This window comes from Citrus clementina, unplaced genomic scaffold, assembly GCF_000493195.1.
Source record: "Citrus clementina cultivar Clemenules unplaced genomic scaffold, Citrus_clementina_v1.0 scaffold_4, whole genome shotgun sequence".
Classification (NCBI taxonomy): Eukaryota; Viridiplantae; Streptophyta; class Magnoliopsida; order Sapindales; family Rutaceae; genus Citrus; species Citrus x clementina.
This window is the reverse complement of record NW_006262274.1, coordinates 7,895,713-7,913,178: the sequence shown is the minus strand read 5'-3', so window position 1 is coordinate 7,913,178 and position 17,466 is coordinate 7,895,713. Positions and strand designations below refer to the sequence as shown.

Below are 17,466 nucleotides of genomic sequence, written 5' to 3'. Positions count from 1 at the left end.
GATGGCTAGACAAATCTTGTTATAGGGCTTCAGTTTTTTACCTTATAGGGGCAGTTATGGCACTTTCCACAAATCATTCACAAGTCACCCAATAAGAAAGGAAGAAGGGAAACTTTAGATTTTTTAGTAAATCCAGCTGAATAAGAATAAATCTCTGGTATTCTGTCATTCTCAATGATGGTTCTATTCTTTAGTTATACTGGGCTAGATATTGAGTAATGTCAAGATATGATGTTCATACTCAAAGAAACAATTAAGTTTGACTTGATTACACATATTACAGTCTGTTTACTTCTTACAATCAAAGATTTTACTCCGAATCACCTTATAGAAGCCAAGGTTGTGAAACAAATTTTTGCATATCTATTAAGGCTGGAATTGATAAGTAACTTCCTCACATGATTTATTGCCCTTTAGAATCTCTATGTAAGAAGTTATTTGCTTTAGCAGATTGTCTATGGTTCATCCCTTTCACTTACTTATTCTTACTAATTTTAGTGCATAATGTTCGATAAAACCGCCTTTTTCATCCGGGTATACTTGTTAATGATTTTGCTTCATAGGGTTTTCAATTGCTTTTATTAGCATGCAGAACTGGATTGGATCAAGAAACATGAAGTAAGTTTTTAATTTCTTTGGGTATTTTTCAATCCAATAAACTGACAGGAAAACCACATTGGGGGTTTTTAAATGATCTGATTTTTCCTTTTTCTTTTCTATCTCGTACGTATAAACGTTTCTTCCCAATGTATCTTGATGGTTTTCTATTTTTATTTCAGGTGGCAATTGAACAGCTTGGTTCATAATTGAGCATATGGTTTAATCTGGTGACCAGGGTGACATAGAAAGGTTTGATGAATACTTTCTTGTAGCACACATCATACTTCTGGCTTTTGAAGCCAGATTTGTTATTTAATGATGATAGACATTTTTAAAAAGTTCTTCACTGCAAGTAGGGTTCTGAAAGTGCTTTTGAAGGATACTCGACTCTTATAGTTGACTAAAATGAAGTTGTGCTTTTACTCTACTCGGGTCTTTATTTTTTATGTTTCGGATCAGTTTATTTGTTTCAAGAAATGAAGGAACTGAAAATGAATAATCCTAGCCTGTGTAGGTTCAGGTTCTGCCTTTTGCCGTTGAAAGCACCCTTCTACTGGTTATGATCAAGTTCTGTTGGGAGTCATCAGCCTGTTATCCCCGGCGTACCTTTGATCCGTTGAGCGAGAGCCCTTCCACCGGGACATACAAGTTGATTCAGATATTAGATTGCATTATAGAAGTGGCAACGAGAAGATATTAGACAAAACCAGTTTGTAGTTATGTCAAAGAAATGGCATGTTTTTTTTTTTTTTTTTTATTGATTATGATCATCTAATTCTAACCCACCCCTCAAGGAATTATCTAATTTTCTACATTGGAATTGCCTTTGAGCAGCAAGGAGCTGCATCAAGCACAAATTTTGGAGCCTTCTACCTATGATCTCTTAAAATGTTCTGATCTTTTGTAACAACAGAGAGAATAAACATTTCAAAAAGTTGAAGTTTACAAGAATAATGGAATTTGGACAATCAAGAGTAACAACAATGGTTGTGAAACTTTTGATACGACAGCGTAAATTTTGATTCATATCTAATGCTCAATTTTCCGATGGACACTTTCAAATGATCAGTTTCAATAACAACATGCTAAGAGCTTAATAAAGCTTTTGCAATTTTACAAACTGAATGACCGATATGTGTTCATTGCATTCTCTCCTGGTTGTCCCCCGGCCAAGTCTGATAGCCTATGGATGACGATCATCGGGAAGCCATTTAACAAGCTTGTCTGGTAAAAGCCAGAAGTACTTATTTTGTAGTAAGGCATAATGTAAGATTTCTTGAGGTGATACGAGAGGTTAATTTTTGCACGTGTTTGAAAATGCCCCCATGCCCTTCAAAACCTTTATCTATCCATTATCCTTACCATTACTACTGCTGCACTCTCCATGTCTGTTGATGAAACCTTAAAATTCTGAAACAAGAAATTCGCATAAGCCGCATTGTCGACAAAAATGTCTGCTGTCAAGCCCCTAAGTCCAACTACCAGCTAAGGCTTTTCCGGGAGGCACAAGGTTGAATTGACACATTGTTCTAGAATTCATCCCCTGAAATTGTAGAACTAATAGATTAAAAGCCAAAACAAGCACCATATAATTCAAAATATGCCCTTAGTTTGGTAGATGTTGCACGTACTTTTACGTCTCCAATTAGGACACGGCTATGATACAGGGACTCAAAGTCCCTGTATCATAGAGGGGGTCAATTTATTGACCCCTTTGTTGTTTGGCTGCCATCTGGCAGCCAAACAACTTTTTTGACTGGCAGCAACCGGTTTTACAGCCGGTTGCTGCCATTAATATGTTTTTTTTATTTAAATAAATTAAAATAAAAAATATTTAAAACGAATAATATTTAAAAAATAATAATAATAATAAGTAAAAAATGACAAGTAAAGTAAAAATGAAAAAAATATTTTTTATTATAAATATTTTAAAAAATAAAATAAAATGTGTGTTAACAAAAAGACAAAAATTTTATTCATTTTCTATGAAATTTATCTCATGTTTAACATTTTAAGTTTCATATTTTATGTTTTATATTTCATGTACTGATTTTTCAAATACCCCAAAATTTTTTTTTTTGCACCCGTTTCATGTTTACGTTCTATATTTCATGTTTGATGTTCTATGTTTCATGTTTTATGTTTCATGTTCACTGTTACGGAGAGACTCATATTTTATGTTTGTTGTTGCATATTTTAAGTGATATGTTTCATGTTGGTTGTGCAATGTTTCATGTACTGATTTTTCAAATACCCCGAAATTTTTTTTTTTGCACCCGTTTCATGTTTACGTTCTATGTTTCATGTTTGATGTTCTATGTTTCATGTTTTATGTTTCATGTTCACTGTTACGGAGGGACTCATATTTTATGTTCGTTGTTGCATATTTTAAGTGATATGTTTCATGTTGGTTGTGCAATGTTTCATGTACTGATTTTTCAAATACCCCGAAATTTTTTTTTTTGCACCCGTTTCATGTTTACGTTCTATGTTTCATGTTTGATGTTCTATGTTTGTTGTTCTACGTTTCATGTTCCATGTTACGGAGGGACTCATATTTTATGTTTGTTGTTGCATATTTTAAGTGATATGTTTCATGTTGGTTGTGCAATGTTTCATGTACTGATTTTTCAAATACCCCGAAATTTTTCTTTTTTGCCCCCGTTTCATGTTTACGTTCCACGTTTCATGTTTGCTGTTCTACGTTTCATGTTTGACGTTGTATGTTCACTGTTATGGAGGTACTCATATATTTATGTTCGCTGTTGCATATTTTAAGTAAAATGTTTAATGTTTGTTGTTTAATGTTTGTTGGAATGATGAATGTTGCATCTTGATTTATGTTTTACTACATGGCTTGATATGTTTGTTATTATATGAATTTATGCTTCATGAATTAGATAGCTTGATATACTTGTAATTTTATGATTTTATATTTCATGCATTAAGGGCGCGTTTAGTGCATGGGATTGTGTGGTATTATACCACTATTCACATTAATTTATTACCAAGAAGTTGTTTGGTAAAATTTGAGACCTCATTATACTGCATTATAATACAGCATAATAAGGCATGGGGTCGCATTACGCAAACCCAAGGGAACCTCGGGTTTGCGTAATGCGGAAGCTTTTTGCCTCAATTGAGGCAAATTTATTTTATTAAAATATTATAAAAATAAATTATTTTATTATTAAATACTAATATAATGAATAAAATATAAAAATAAATTATATGATAATATTATTTTATTTATTAATGATTCATATAAAAATAATATATTAATATTATAATATTATTTACATTAATATTAATTTTAAAATTAATATTATTTAAATTTATGCAAATTTCAATATTTATAATTATTTATATTAAATTAAAAATTTATTAATATATTAAAATGTAAAAATAATAATATATTGTAAATTAAAATATAATTTAATATTATTGAATAATAATTTATTAATTTATATTAACAATTATAATATTAATTATAATCTAAATTTATTATTTACATATAATATTAAATTTTATAAAATTTTTTATCATAATTATAATACAAATTTTAAGATTTCTATATTTATTATTTTTCTAAGTATTAATATATATTATTTTTTAATTATTTAATTTAATTAATCAAACATTCTACAATATTGTTATAATACAATGCTAACGCAATACAACATAATACAATATACCAGCATTAAAATAATACAATACAGCATAATACAATATAGTGTGCCAAACGCACCCTAAATGGCTTATTGAAAGGTTTTAAATCTCAAAATGATTTAAAATTAAGCAATTTTAAAAGGCCAAAAATAAAATGGTGTGTGTAATACAAGTATAAGAGCTTACCCAATTAGAGACAAAAAGATTTCCCAAGTCTAAACCGGTATACCACTTCTTCTCATCCGGAAAACCGTTTTTCTTATTGATTTCTCTCGGGACAAATTCCGGATAACCGGATTGTTCAAATCGGTGAGCCGCATTTTCTTTGGTTGCTCTCGGGTCAATATTCGGATAACCGGATTATCAATCCGGAAAACCGGATTCGCGTATGGCCTTCACTGGATTTAACCGGATAGCCGGTTCTGTAAATCCGGAAATCCGGATTCGAGCTGCACTTTGGCAGCATTCTGGATTCATTCGGCCAACCGGTTAAGGAAACCGGTAAGCCGGTTTTAACGTGCTATCTTCTGGATCCAACCGGCAAGCCGGTTTGTGATATCCGGAAAACCGGATTCGAGTGAAGGACTTGCTGGAACATAACCGGATTTCCGGTTCAAGTCAAACCGGCAAGCCGTTTACGGCTTGTAAGCTTCTGGTCACTTTAATTTCGTGCACTGATTTTAATCTTTCAATAGTCATACCTTATACTACAAGTGTTCGTTTTAAACATTCAATAATATTATTTTGTAAACATTTTTCATCTAATTTTTTATAAATATAATCACTTTCGAAGTATTTGTATTATGAATAAAGGTAACCAACAAAATAATAATATTCCAATCCGAATTTGCTTTTAAGTGTTTTAAATCTTTCGTTTGGTCGGAGAACTATCAAAGCCTCTTAGTGTCTTATATTTAATTTTAATCTTTGAAATATAGCACTCGCTTTTTATTAAAGAAAAGTACAATTGAATATATAAGTGTGCTAAAGCAAAATATGACTTAACTATTAAGTTTGATTAAAAAAAAACTAAAATGAGTAAAATACTAATGGTTGCAATAAGTGGCCTCACAAATAAATTCGGAAGAGCTCTTATGTTCCACTGGCGCTTTTTATAGCCAAAATCTCCACTATAAATAACCTTGCAACCATTTTTAATTCTATTAATTCCCACACAAATTTATAGGCTTATTTTCCCATCCGCTAAATCAATTTAATCAATTTATTTTAACTAATTATAGGAAACACAGTTTAATGAAAATAAATCAAATTAACTATTCCTACGTCAAACATAATATTTTCTACATATCATCCTAAAAATCCACCAAAATCTAGTACATTACACCAAGTGTATCATCCAACCTTATTACAAGTACCATCTCCGAAAAAAAAAGTGGATTGATATATTGCATAAATTTACGACAAATAAAAAAAGGAAGAAAGGTAAGTAGTTTTAAAGTAAAAGCTCAGCACAACTTATTAACAACGTATTTATTTTTTAGCAGTATAACATTTTCTTTTTGACATTTTTCAAATAAGTATCTTGTGAAATAAACATCCATGCAAATGAAATAAACTAAGCTTTATTAAAATAAATAACAGGATAAATAAATAATTAAAACATATGGTTTCATTCAAAAGTCATCAATTGTGATCACCATATCAATTGCAATCATTTTACCATTGAAGGGTAATAACACAACAATTTTCCAGTATCCTGCCTCATGGTCAATACTTATAATTGTTGTATAAAATTGAATGTGTTCTATCACTTGCTCAGCAACTACAACGAAACCCAGCAATGTAAATGGAAAAAGAAATTTTTTTTACATAAGCCGTATAAAAGATGCCTTGCAAATATCAACCTATATTTACTAAAGCCAACCCTAAAATTCTGCAGCCAACAAAATTGCAACAAAGCCGCAGCAAAGTTCATCATCCAACAGATTCTGCCCCCTCCGAATAATTTCCAGCTATTCCAACTGTAAGACACAAACAAGAAAGCAAAAACCAAATCCCATAACTAGAAGTATAAAAAATCTTGCCAAAATATTTACTGAACCCACGAATGTAACTTGCTTTCTCATAACTCAGCAACAAAGACACCACCACCAAATCTCGCATCCATAATAAGATACAAAACCAAAGCAAAAATGAAACATTTCTTCTTCATGGACGACATTGCCATTTCCACTCTTATTATTTCTCTTAAACTACTTTTCTTTTCCTGTTCCTTAAAATGCAGAGACAAGTAAGAATTCCAATTACAGGCAGGCGATGATGCAAGTTCCAAGCACTCACAAAGGGCTTTCGTGGATAAGTTTCTCAATCAAAATCAAATTAAATCAAAATCAAATTATTGGTGAGTGAATTTTATTTTATATATTACCTCTCCTGCCTAAATAAGATTCTTGTGCCTCAGCATTAAGTCCGCTGCCAAATCCGACCCGGAGCTTGAACTTTACTTTGTTGGTACTAAACTCGCACTTGATGGACAGTTTGAGAGCGAAGCGGACAGATCTATGACTTCAAAAGCCTTATCCTAACGCGCCACAGGGCAATCTCCCAGAATTACTGAGAGAATACCAAAACTTCCCCTAAAACTGCAGCACAAAATATGTAAGAATAAAAAGCTGTAAAAAATAGCAGTTCAAATATTCAAATAGGTGCAGATAAAAAATACAAGAAATAATGTAGCGCGGTCCCAATACTCAAAAACATTTTGCCATCACTGCTCCAGAGATGTGCAAGAAAATGAAAGACATTAAACTAAATTTCAAGGATTCAGTAATGAAAGGGAAACAAAAGCATGTTGGAAAACCCCCTTAAAAAAAAAAAAATTAGTCCCACACTCCTCCATAACTCTGACCTTATCTATCATTGCATGATAAAAATTCTAACAAGGACACAAACAAAATACTATGAAAGCTTGGGTTAAAAACTGACTATAGACACTCCCTGAGTTGCACAAGTCCGTATATTGAACTATTCAAAACATCTCCTCTCACACTGCAATAAAAGTTTGCAAAAATGAAAGAGAGCTTAAGCGTTCTTCCTTATAAGAATTACTCAAAACATCTCTTCACAAAAGCCAAAAAAGTTTGCAAAAATGAAAGAGAGCTTAAGCATTCAAATAAGACAAAATATTACTCACATACAGTCTACTCTAAAGCATTCATAGATAGAAGAAAAAAACTAAAGAGAGGTTTTGGGGCGGGGGGAGCTCATTACAGAGAACCCAAGTAGCAAAGTCTAGATACTCCACATAAACTACGAACTTTCCAACATCACATGCACAAAATAAATAATAATTACTCAAAATTTACCCAAATAGAAGAATAATACCAGTGAGCCAATGTCGATTCTCAACATATATGCTCCGATCTCTTTATAGGAGCAACTTGAGAGAGAGAGCAGCAGCACCAGTCGAGACAAAGCAGAGACGCAGCAACACCACCACCACCAGCCGAGACAGAGCATGGACGCATCAGTAGCAGCATCACAAGTTATTCCTAAAGAGAGATGCAACAGCAGCAGTCGATCCTTAAGAGAGAAATTGTAGCAGCAGCAGCACCACCACCACCAATCGAGAGAAGCCGAGACACGACAGCAGTCGATTCTGGTTGAAGAACCGTGATGGAGAGGGAGACAGCTGTGACGAATCGTGGTTGAAGAACTATGACAGAGAAAGAGATGTGAATTTCGATCGGGATAAGGAGATTAGGCTTGGGTTTTGTTTTGCAATTTCTTTTTTGATATAATTTCTGATTCATCTGAGAACGTGTTTAACACGAGAGCGAGAGGGAGAGCGGGAGCGGGAGCGGGAGCGGGAGCGGGAGCGGGAACATGAGCGTGAGCAGGAGCGCGAGAGTGAGCAAGAGCGAGAGCGAGGAAGAATGTGGGGATGGAGAGGGAGAAAGATGAGGATTTTCTGGTTCAATGTTCCGGGGGGGGGGAGGAGAACAAGGGGGTGGGGGAGAAAGAGAGGGGGATGAAAATGCTTTTCTTCCGGTTGCCCTTCTTTTTTTGCTTTTATTCACGTTTTCTTTCTTTTTTTTTCAAATTAAAACCTCAACCGTTGGATTCAAATAAACTGAATCCAATGGCTCAATGGCAGCCCCTGCACCATACAGGGGATTTTAGGCCCTGCATGGTAGCCGTGTCCCTCCAATTACTTGCAATCCAGGGAAATCAGTACTTGCAAGTTGACCAACCGCAGGAGTAAATGATATATGTATGCAGGTGTCTAACCTCTTAAGTTAGCGGCAAGCTTAAGCCAGACACTGCTCATTGATTGGGAACCACAACAGGGGCTGAGCATCATTAGGCTTCCCTGGCTCGGAAAAAGTTGCTCAGAATTATATCCAATATGTCCCAAATGATTAGAACCATGCCCTTTGGGTACATTGTAGTTATTGACATCCAAATTGGCAGCATAATTGGAGTTCAATTTAGCATTTGGGTTCCGCCAAGATGATGATGATGATGATGAAAGTTTGTAAGTCTAAGCTCCAATTGATATGAATAATTGATTGTATTTAGAAGAGATTATGAATTACAAGACGGTGCTAATTATGTACCAGCCAATCCCATATGCCAGTGTGAGTAAAATAGAAACATCTCCAATGGGCATTGAACTATTTACATTGCCAGCTATGCCAAAATGGACAATATCCATTATGTCAAAATGATCAAGCATATCTTGTGTGACTGCAGCAGCATTCGCCTGATTCAGCCAACCACATGTTCAAATCAAATGAGCTTGTAAAGATGAGTAACTCCAAGTAAACACATAATATTTTATTAACTTGTGACAATGAGACTAATTAAACTTACAATTCCACTGCCACACGTAACATTGATTGCTTTCTTTCCATTAAGCTTTCCCACACGAAATCTTCTTTCAGCAGCATCAAACATCATTTTCAACTTCAAAAGTAAATCATCAAGCCAATATTTTAACAAACATTCCTGAAGACGTGTGTCACTTGATCTAAAGGCTTAAGCATATGGGTAAAAGGTTAAACAATATTAAGGACCTGTCTATGTTACAGATTCTGTAACAAACATCTCCCGTCATCCCACCATCCGATTTTCTTTTGTTTAGTTTCTCACTCCACATCCAACCACATCCAACGGCTGATGCTGCAGTCTGTACCTTACAGATTCTGTAACGTAGTTTTGTCCCAATATTAATATTAGTCTCGATATAAGTACATATCTGACAGATCCACAAATGGGTGCCCAGGATTGGGCTTGACAGCCCCAGTTCCAGAAAAAGGCATTATCTTCAGGTGGAACCACTCTGATGGGACCATTGTATTGCCCTTTCCTGCTCACCTCCTTGATTATGTTCAGAGATTTTGTACTGTTTGATGGTCTAGCTGATGCAGAAATTTAATTTAAAAAAAAAAAGAACCAGCACTACTTGCAAGCAAGAAGGAACACAGTTCGCAGCCATTTTTGCCATGCCCGTCTACTCCAAGCCAATGACACATATAGATTCATTTGGTCAGAAATACTAGCTAGTTGACACTATTGATTGTTTAAAGCTCTTTCATTATAAAATAAGGATATGACAGCAAGAGAGTTTGTTTTAAAATGAAAGTAATCTGTATAGGGATGCTCAAATCCAGGAGGAAGAAAAAAAAATGGAGATTCTGCTGAATCAGTTGAAGAGAACAGAGAGAGAGCAAACCAATGATGACAGAGTCACAGAAGCCAATTTAAAAGTTTCTATTGTCAACAGCCTGTTGATATCTTCTGGATTCAGTAGTGATCTTAATTTTGATAACATTTTCAAGATCTAATAACACATAGATTTTAACATTGTACGACTAAAATTAACTTACACATATTTTGATTCAATTAATACCCAATCGCAACTTTGAAGATCGGCACAGAAATCCTATCAACACTCCTCCAAAATCCAAATCCAGCTACAACCACCATTGCACTTAGTAATCATCCCTCAATTGTGGGAACATATACTGCTCCCTTCGGAAAAATCTTGATAGAAATTTGACTGGAAAAAGAGAAAAAAGAAAATAAAAAACTGCAGTGAGTTACAGTTGCCTCTCCAGCACTTTGTCAAATAAAAATAAGCAAATGCTAAGTTACAATCATTGAAATTGACACCTCTCACATGAGCCACACAAATTACGGATCCTATAATTTTGTGTGGTTTACATTAGAGGTGTAACTTAGAGGCTCCCATCAAAATATGCATGGTAGTTCAAAAAAATCATCTGATGTGATACATCTATGTGACACCAGATGCAATCTGCAAATTAATAAAAAAATAAGAAATTAATAAAAAAATAAGAATCTTTACATGCATATAACTTAGCATTAGCTAAGAAATAATACTGCATCCCATCTTTCATCCGACAGCTATTCCCGCATGATTCCTTTTTAATGATAAATCAAAACCAAAAGACAGGTAGCCAATCCATGCCAAGATTGAACCAGTCTAATCATTATGTAAAGCAAACAGAAAGTTACAAAATTGCAAAGCATATATTTCATTGGATGAAAATTTTCATTGACTGATTAAATTTTAATACAGGTCACAAGTAATGAAACCTAGCCCCCCAACAAAAGCCTAAATATCAAATTGTAATTTTCATTCAAGCTCAACCAAAAAAAAAAAAAAAAAAAATCGTTACAACCCCATTCTAAGCAACACAGCGCAGCAGGGGTGGCAGCTTTGAACCTTGAAAATCCAAATCTGCTATGTGAATCTCCTCTCTCTAAAATAAATAATAGTTGGGGGTCTCAATCGTTTATGACCACATTCCTCTACAGTATCAGAAAGATTGAAAAGTATATTCTGCCAAAACCAAGGATAGCTTTCAGGGCTCAAGGGTTTTGTAGAGCCTCAATTGCCTTTTTCCACTGTGATGCTCTTTGTTTTGCATCTTCAAATGACAATACCTTCTTTGGCTGAACATTTAAACAAAATTGAATCAGAGAATGAAACAAAGACTAGAAACGCCACAAAAAATGATTCTGGAGTTGGGGGAAAATATATAAACATAATTTTGCCAAACAAAGAGTGATTGAAATTACCATTATACAGGAAACAGAGCTGATTGACTATATATAAAGAATATTATAAATCATAGCATCAGGTATCATAGAATTTACTGGAACATAGAGTCACATTCATAGTTTTAAGATTGTCATCAGTTGAGAGAACTATCACACAATTCACTGTAAAGGACTGCAGCAATTTAAAGATATCTGACTTAGATATGCAGCCAGGAGGGTAAAAGGGCAAAAGAGGGAATACCGTAACAATCTTGAAATGTGACGGACTTGAGACTTGGATGCTGAGGTCATTTGAATTATCCGACCAAATAATGTTTCCCTTCACCACGAGCTTTGAAGGGTCCACATATATTAATTTTGGTTTGTTGGTGAGAATAAGCTGCACCTTCTTGCTAGTCAGTTTCTGTAATTTCTTCACCATTGATATCATAAGAACAGACTCCCCAGGGTCCAAAAATTGTTGCCTGTTAACAGGGTCAACAAAAACAAATCAATGTGCACTGTGAATGACCAACAAGCAAACACAAAAAGGAAAAAGAATCAACATGGTGAACATAATGAAAATTCTTATAATGCGGAAGGGTCAATCTACCATAAATTAGTCCTCCTAGATTAAACTTTTAAACTTTCAAGACAAACGTAAACCGACGAAACTAAAACTTTATTTGAAAATTGCAATAGGTAAGAAATTGCAAAGCAGCTTAAACTATCATCATATCCATCCAACTTGATGACAATATGTCCAACAATCTAACTCAATTGTGTTTTAAATTACAAGTACCGTGGCAAGTGACAAGAATGAAAAAACACGCTTATAAATCTACTCCACAATTTTTTTTTTTAGCAAAAAATGAATGATATAGAACACAGTGCAAAAAAAGTGGTTAAGACAATACCATTTTGAGTCAAAAGAGTCAATTGAAGCGAGCCTGGTAATTGATCCTTCAGATGATGAAGCACCACCATTTCCATCATTTATTTTTGCTGAAATATCCCCAATGTGTGAAGGGTTCCAGGAGGAATCATGAACATCATCACCTTCACCTGATTGAACCTAAAAGATAATACCAGAACTCTTAACTAATGCAAGGCAAGGAAGCAAGTTAGATTTCACAACAAATAACAGTTTAATTAAAAGCAGGAAATTTACCATTGGCTCCGAAGCAAGTTTAGGTGGGGTTTGCCCTCGTATATTCTTCCAGTCAATTCCCTTGAAAAAATGATGCATCTTTAGTACTGCATAACCACCAGGCCCAGCACCTGGTCTCCTGCTGGGGTCTACATCCTGTGTCAAAATTATGTGGCAAATTAGAGACTACAATTATGGAATTCTTATAGCAGCACATTCATAGACATCCAGTCAACAGGAATCAAGATTCTTTTTTTTTTTTTTTAAGGAAACAAACAATACAAAAATTACATTTTTGTCCTTTATATGCGGTAAAAAAGTCAGGCATTCTAAATGATTTCGAAGACACAGCCCCTCAAGCACTGACACAAAGTTTGAAGGGGGTGGTACAAGAAGTTTTGGGATCAAAACCTGGTCAAACCAGAATTGGGGTACAGTTTGCATTTTTATTAAAGAAAGAGCATATTCAATGAAAGATCAGGTCATGCTAATGGTTCCTAGTGGTGTTCCCAAGGCTCAAATAGTAGAAGGTAAAAAGTTCTGACATGTGCACTAATAACTTCCCCCACAGAGCTTTGATAGCGCAAATAAAAATATTTTTGACCACTGTCTTAAAAATATTTTTGACCTGTCCTCCTTTAAGCCAACATTTTGCAGTCAAAGAAATATATGTAGAGTGTCAACACAAATAAAAAAGCATGCTACACAGCATCAACACGGACAGCCCAGAGGAAGCGGGGGAGGGGAGGGGAGTTTTAAACTGACGCATTGTTAGCATTGCCCACTACCATTATAAACCAAATATGCCAACTTGCATGACTTGCGTAGCCCTTTATACTATAAAGCTTGGCTCATAAACCACAAATTATTAAAACGAGCAAAACTGAGTTACTTTTTTTTTTTTTTGAGTTTATAACCGATATATAATAAACCGGAAAAGACAAAAGAAAAATAAAAGCCAACAGGGAAAACCAGAAAGTTCATACAGAGCAATTAAAGCATGCCTACACGAAGGCAAAAGATAGCAAGCAGAAAAGTGCATATAGCATACCAATAACCGATCAATGAGGTCTCTAGCCGCGTCTGAAAAATAATTTGGAAATCTTATATCCCTGGCGATAATTCTTTGAAATATAAGCCATTCACTCGTATCTTTGAAAGGCGAAGTTCCTGAAAGCATTTGGTACAAGGTGCAGCCAAGGGCCCAGAGGTCATTTCTGTTTAAATATGTACAAGAAGAGCAAAAGCGTTTATCCCATGTAACTGAGAAGCAATCAGTAACACCAAACACAAGATTTCATTTAAGTTTTACATTCAATCAGTCTCATCTATGAGACTAGCTCATTCTAAAGAAAAAGAAAAGTGCCTTTACCCAAAGGTTGCAGGAGAAGAGTTGAGGACTTCTGGAGGGACATATGCAGCTGTCCCAACAAAGGTGCACGCCTTATCGTCTGCACAGGAGGCCCATGAAAAGAATCTTAGCATCAAAAATATTGTGAAACAGTTTCCACATGATAATTTCTACACTACCTGATGCTGCATTTGGGAGGACTGTTATTCGACTGTCTTGCATGGGCTTGACACTTCCAAAATCAGCAATTTTGATATGTCCATCTGCTGTAAGAAGTAAGTTCTCTGGCTGCCAATCAAGAAGCGTTAGCTGTTTTCAGATGTAAATGAAAAAGTGCTCACATGCAGAGAAAGTACCTTAATATCTCGATGTATCAATCCCATACTATGTATGTATTCAAGAGCATCTACAACTTCTGCGGTGTAAAAGCGAGCTTCATCTTCTGACAAATGACCTTTCTGCATACACAAATAACTGTATAGTTATTACAGTGCGAATGACAAGCTAACAGTATTAAAAAAAAAAAGCAAGACTCTGAAAATGATGAGAAGTTTTTGAAAATTTATTGTTTGGCCAAATCATACAAAACCCTGAGAAGATGAGAAACAATTTTCAATCAACTAAAACCTAGATGTACGTAAGGGAAGCATACACTATCATCCAAAAATGTAGCGGGAATATTCCACCATACTTATTACAATTCAATAAATTACCAATTTCCCCAATGAAATCAGACTATATAATCCCCAAAGAGATTTCAACAGGAAACTTTTGAGACAAAGAGTACTCTCCATAATGACATGGAAAAGAAAAGGGAGCTTTTGCGACAAACGTACACTGGTTATTTGGTCAAAAAGTTCTCCACCTTCACAGGATTCAAGTGCCATGTCTTCAAAACATAATCAAACAAACCAAATGTCATCAGAGAAGCCAAATTGAAAAACCAGCAGTACAGAGAGAGATCTTAATATAAAGGCATAAAAATCAAGTAAAAGCACTTAAACTCAAACAGATTACAATGAGTACTTACACAGTGAAAAGGTATCCTGAAATGTAAAAAATAGCCTCACAACTCCAGGATGGTCCAATTGATCAAGCACAATGCGCTCCAACTTCACATAAGCTGTTTTATTTTCTTTGGTGATAAATTTTTTGTCCATGATCTTCAAGGCATATACAGTTCCGGTATCAATTTTCTTCGCCCTGACGACCTAATATCATGATAATATGATATTTAGAGAAAATCATTGTCAGCAAGATGTTCTAAGCAGAATAAAAGATAGACTCCATAAATAAAGTGCCATATATGATTCTTAGAGCAGAACTGCATACTTCAATGCAACAGCAGTGCAAGCTCAGAATAAGAGGGGGATAAAGGTAATAGAGAGAGAAAAACAAAGTCAATAGACTGTCTCTGAAATCATAACAACTACAATTAGCATCACTGCTTTCACTGAAACGCTAGTATCCTACTATTCATATAATTGTCCATGCATCCACAAATTGATACTAAAACCAAATCAATTCAAATAAGAAAATATGACAGACAGAGGATCAGATGCTAACTAGTGTAAGTCATGAATGAAGGAAACATTCCACATGAAGTGATATGTCAAACATCTACCTCTCCACAGAGAAATGGTCGCCCCAGATTCAGCAATACAACATCAAACAGCCAAGTCATATGTAATCTAGTCAAAATAATTTTGATGAGTATACTCCTAAATCACTCTGAAGGCACCTTAAAAGTGCCAAACCTCTCAGACATTCCAACAAGAAAACATGTCCAAAATCCTTCATGATCAGTAATACTTTCGGCCGAACCAAACCGTAAAAACACCATCAGATACCCAGTAACTAGACTATTTCAGGAATCTCAATGATGAATTCAACTCGAGGCAACTCGAGGTGCTTCAATCGATCATTTTCAGCTGCGACAGTAGTTCTTTTTAAACAATCAAATCCTCTGAAGACTTCTTATAAAGCTTGATTTAGTTGCGATAAAGATGCAGGCAGGTGCCAAATTTCAGAAATTTTTGGTGTGTTCACCTTTTTTCTTGTCTTCTCTATTCTGATCTCATAAAAATAAAAATTCAGCCTCTGCTAAATCTAAAACATCCACAGGGCTCTTACAATAAGAACCTGATAAAATCAAATTCTAATAATCTAAGTTCCGTGTTCATCAATTTGCCTCAAGTTACTCAGAAACCAAACCAACAAATAATCCAAAACTCATATTTCTTCACAGGAACTTCATTTGGTGCCAAATTCATTAAACCGTCCTCTAACCAAATCCAAATTAAAACCAAATAGGTTACCACCCACTCATAATCATCAAAATATTACTGCCCAACAATTTTTTTTTTACTGGTTTTTAGAGAAGAAAATCACATATGGTATCAAAATTAGTAACACGTGCAGGTTCAAAGAAAACACAACACTGGTCAGAATCGTCCAACATCCATCCTAAAACAAAAATACTACCTCCCAATCAATAACAGGAGGAAAAAAAAAAACGAAGCAAACATAGGAAACCCACATGAACATAAAAATAATGCAAATATATTAACAAAACCCGCCTATAGCAAAAATAACAGAAACCCGACCAAAAATAAAACTGAAAATCGAACCTTTGAATAAGAACCAACGCCATAGATCTTTCCCAGCTCAAAATCCTGAATACTGAAATGCTCCTGAGGAGCCCTAAAAGCAAAGCTCTTGGATCTCTGCACAGTGGGACAATTTGTTGATGAATTATTATTGCCCTCAATTCTAAGCTTTGAATCAAAATCTTTCTCCATTGCCAACATTTCTCTCTACATAATAATAATAATAACAACAACAACAACAACAACAAATATAAATCAAAACTTTGGTTCACAAAACAAATAAAGAAGGTAACTTTGGTATTGGGAAGAGAGTCAATAGTCAAAGGAAACTGAAACAAGAGAGGGCATTGGATCAGAAAGCAAGAGACTTCTTTAATCTTTATATTCTCTCTGAAAAAACAAAAGTAAATGATTCTCTTTTCTCTCTTGTTTATAAAATTTGTTTAAATGTGCGTGTGAAAAATGAGAAGCTTTGGATATTGGGAAAAATATATATATATAAAGGGGAGCAAAAATAAAATAAAAACTTAATAATTATTGTTTATGGTTGTGTTATGAGAATTTGATGTGCATGAATGAGTTTGATGGAGGAGAGTGAAGGATGGGGGAATTGAAGAAGAGAAGAAGAGAGACACCCCATGGGATTGAATAATGCACATCCTCTATCTGTCTCTGAGTTGGTTACTGGCAACACATCAGCAAATCTAAATATGATTATTTATTGATTAATAATATTGGATAATTTATTTTTTTAAATTATATTAAAAATATATTTGGGGATTTATAAATGGGGTCCATGAAATGTTGGATTATCCCGGTTTAAAACACAACTTGTAACATTTGTTCAAATAGATCCTTTAGTTTTATCGAACGGTTGCTGATGATGAGCTAGCTGATCTACAGAATGGCGGCGGCGGGCCCTTGGTTAAGATTGATCCATTACTAAAGTCAATTCTACAAGATGTTTGCATATCTACTTGAAGTTGGTGGTAGTGCACTTAAGATAAAATTCTCCTATTGAAATAAGAAAAACAAAGCAAACAAAAAAAATAAAA

At 34.6% G+C, this 17,466-nt stretch overlaps 1 protein-coding gene, 1 long non-coding RNA gene and 1 pseudogene across 2 annotated transcripts; all 3 read right to left on the bottom strand.

The window, feature by feature from the left end:
* Positions 1–1,713: 1,713 nt before the first annotated feature.
* LOC18044516 lies at positions 1,714–9,730 on the bottom strand (annotated as a pseudogene).
* On the bottom strand, positions 6,054–8,256 carry LOC112098868. Its single transcript, XR_002905912.1, has 3 exons — positions 7,615–8,256; positions 6,659–6,872; positions 6,054–6,251 (listed from the first exon to the last, which is right to left on the bottom strand). It is a non-coding gene; the product is annotated as an uncharacterized LOC112098868 (long non-coding RNA).
* A 1,039-nt stretch (positions 9,731–10,769) lies between the features above and the next one.
* LOC18044515 (3-phosphoinositide-dependent protein kinase 2) lies at positions 10,770–17,097 on the bottom strand. The gene is made up of 11 exons (XM_024185365.1): positions 16,433–17,097; positions 14,833–15,013; positions 14,639–14,691; positions 14,159–14,260; positions 13,982–14,090; positions 13,824–13,902; positions 13,503–13,668; positions 12,473–12,607; positions 12,219–12,376; positions 11,564–11,786; positions 10,770–11,214 (listed from the first exon to the last, which is right to left on the bottom strand). The coding sequence occupies exons 1-11, from the start codon at positions 16,610–16,612 to the stop codon at positions 11,131–11,133; spliced, it is 1,470 nt and encodes a 489-aa protein (XP_024041133.1). The 5' UTR covers positions 16,613–17,097; the 3' UTR covers positions 10,770–11,130.
* Between the last annotated feature and the right edge of the window lie 369 nt (positions 17,098–17,466).

Excerpts from the sequence above, each read along its gene's own strand:
- LOC18044515 (XM_024185365.1), bottom strand. The coding sequence starts at position 16,612 with ATGTTGGCAATGGAGAAAGATTTTGATTCAAAGCTTAGAATTGAGGGC. Across the intron at positions 15,014-16,432 it reads GCGTTGGTTCTTATTCAAAG|GTCGTCAGGGCGAAGAAAAT; the intron begins GTTCGATTTTCA and ends TCATGATATTAG. Across the intron at positions 12,377-12,472 it reads AACTTGCTTCGGAGCCAATG|GTTCAATCAGGTGAAGGTGA; the intron begins GTAAATTTCCTG and ends ATTATCTTTTAG.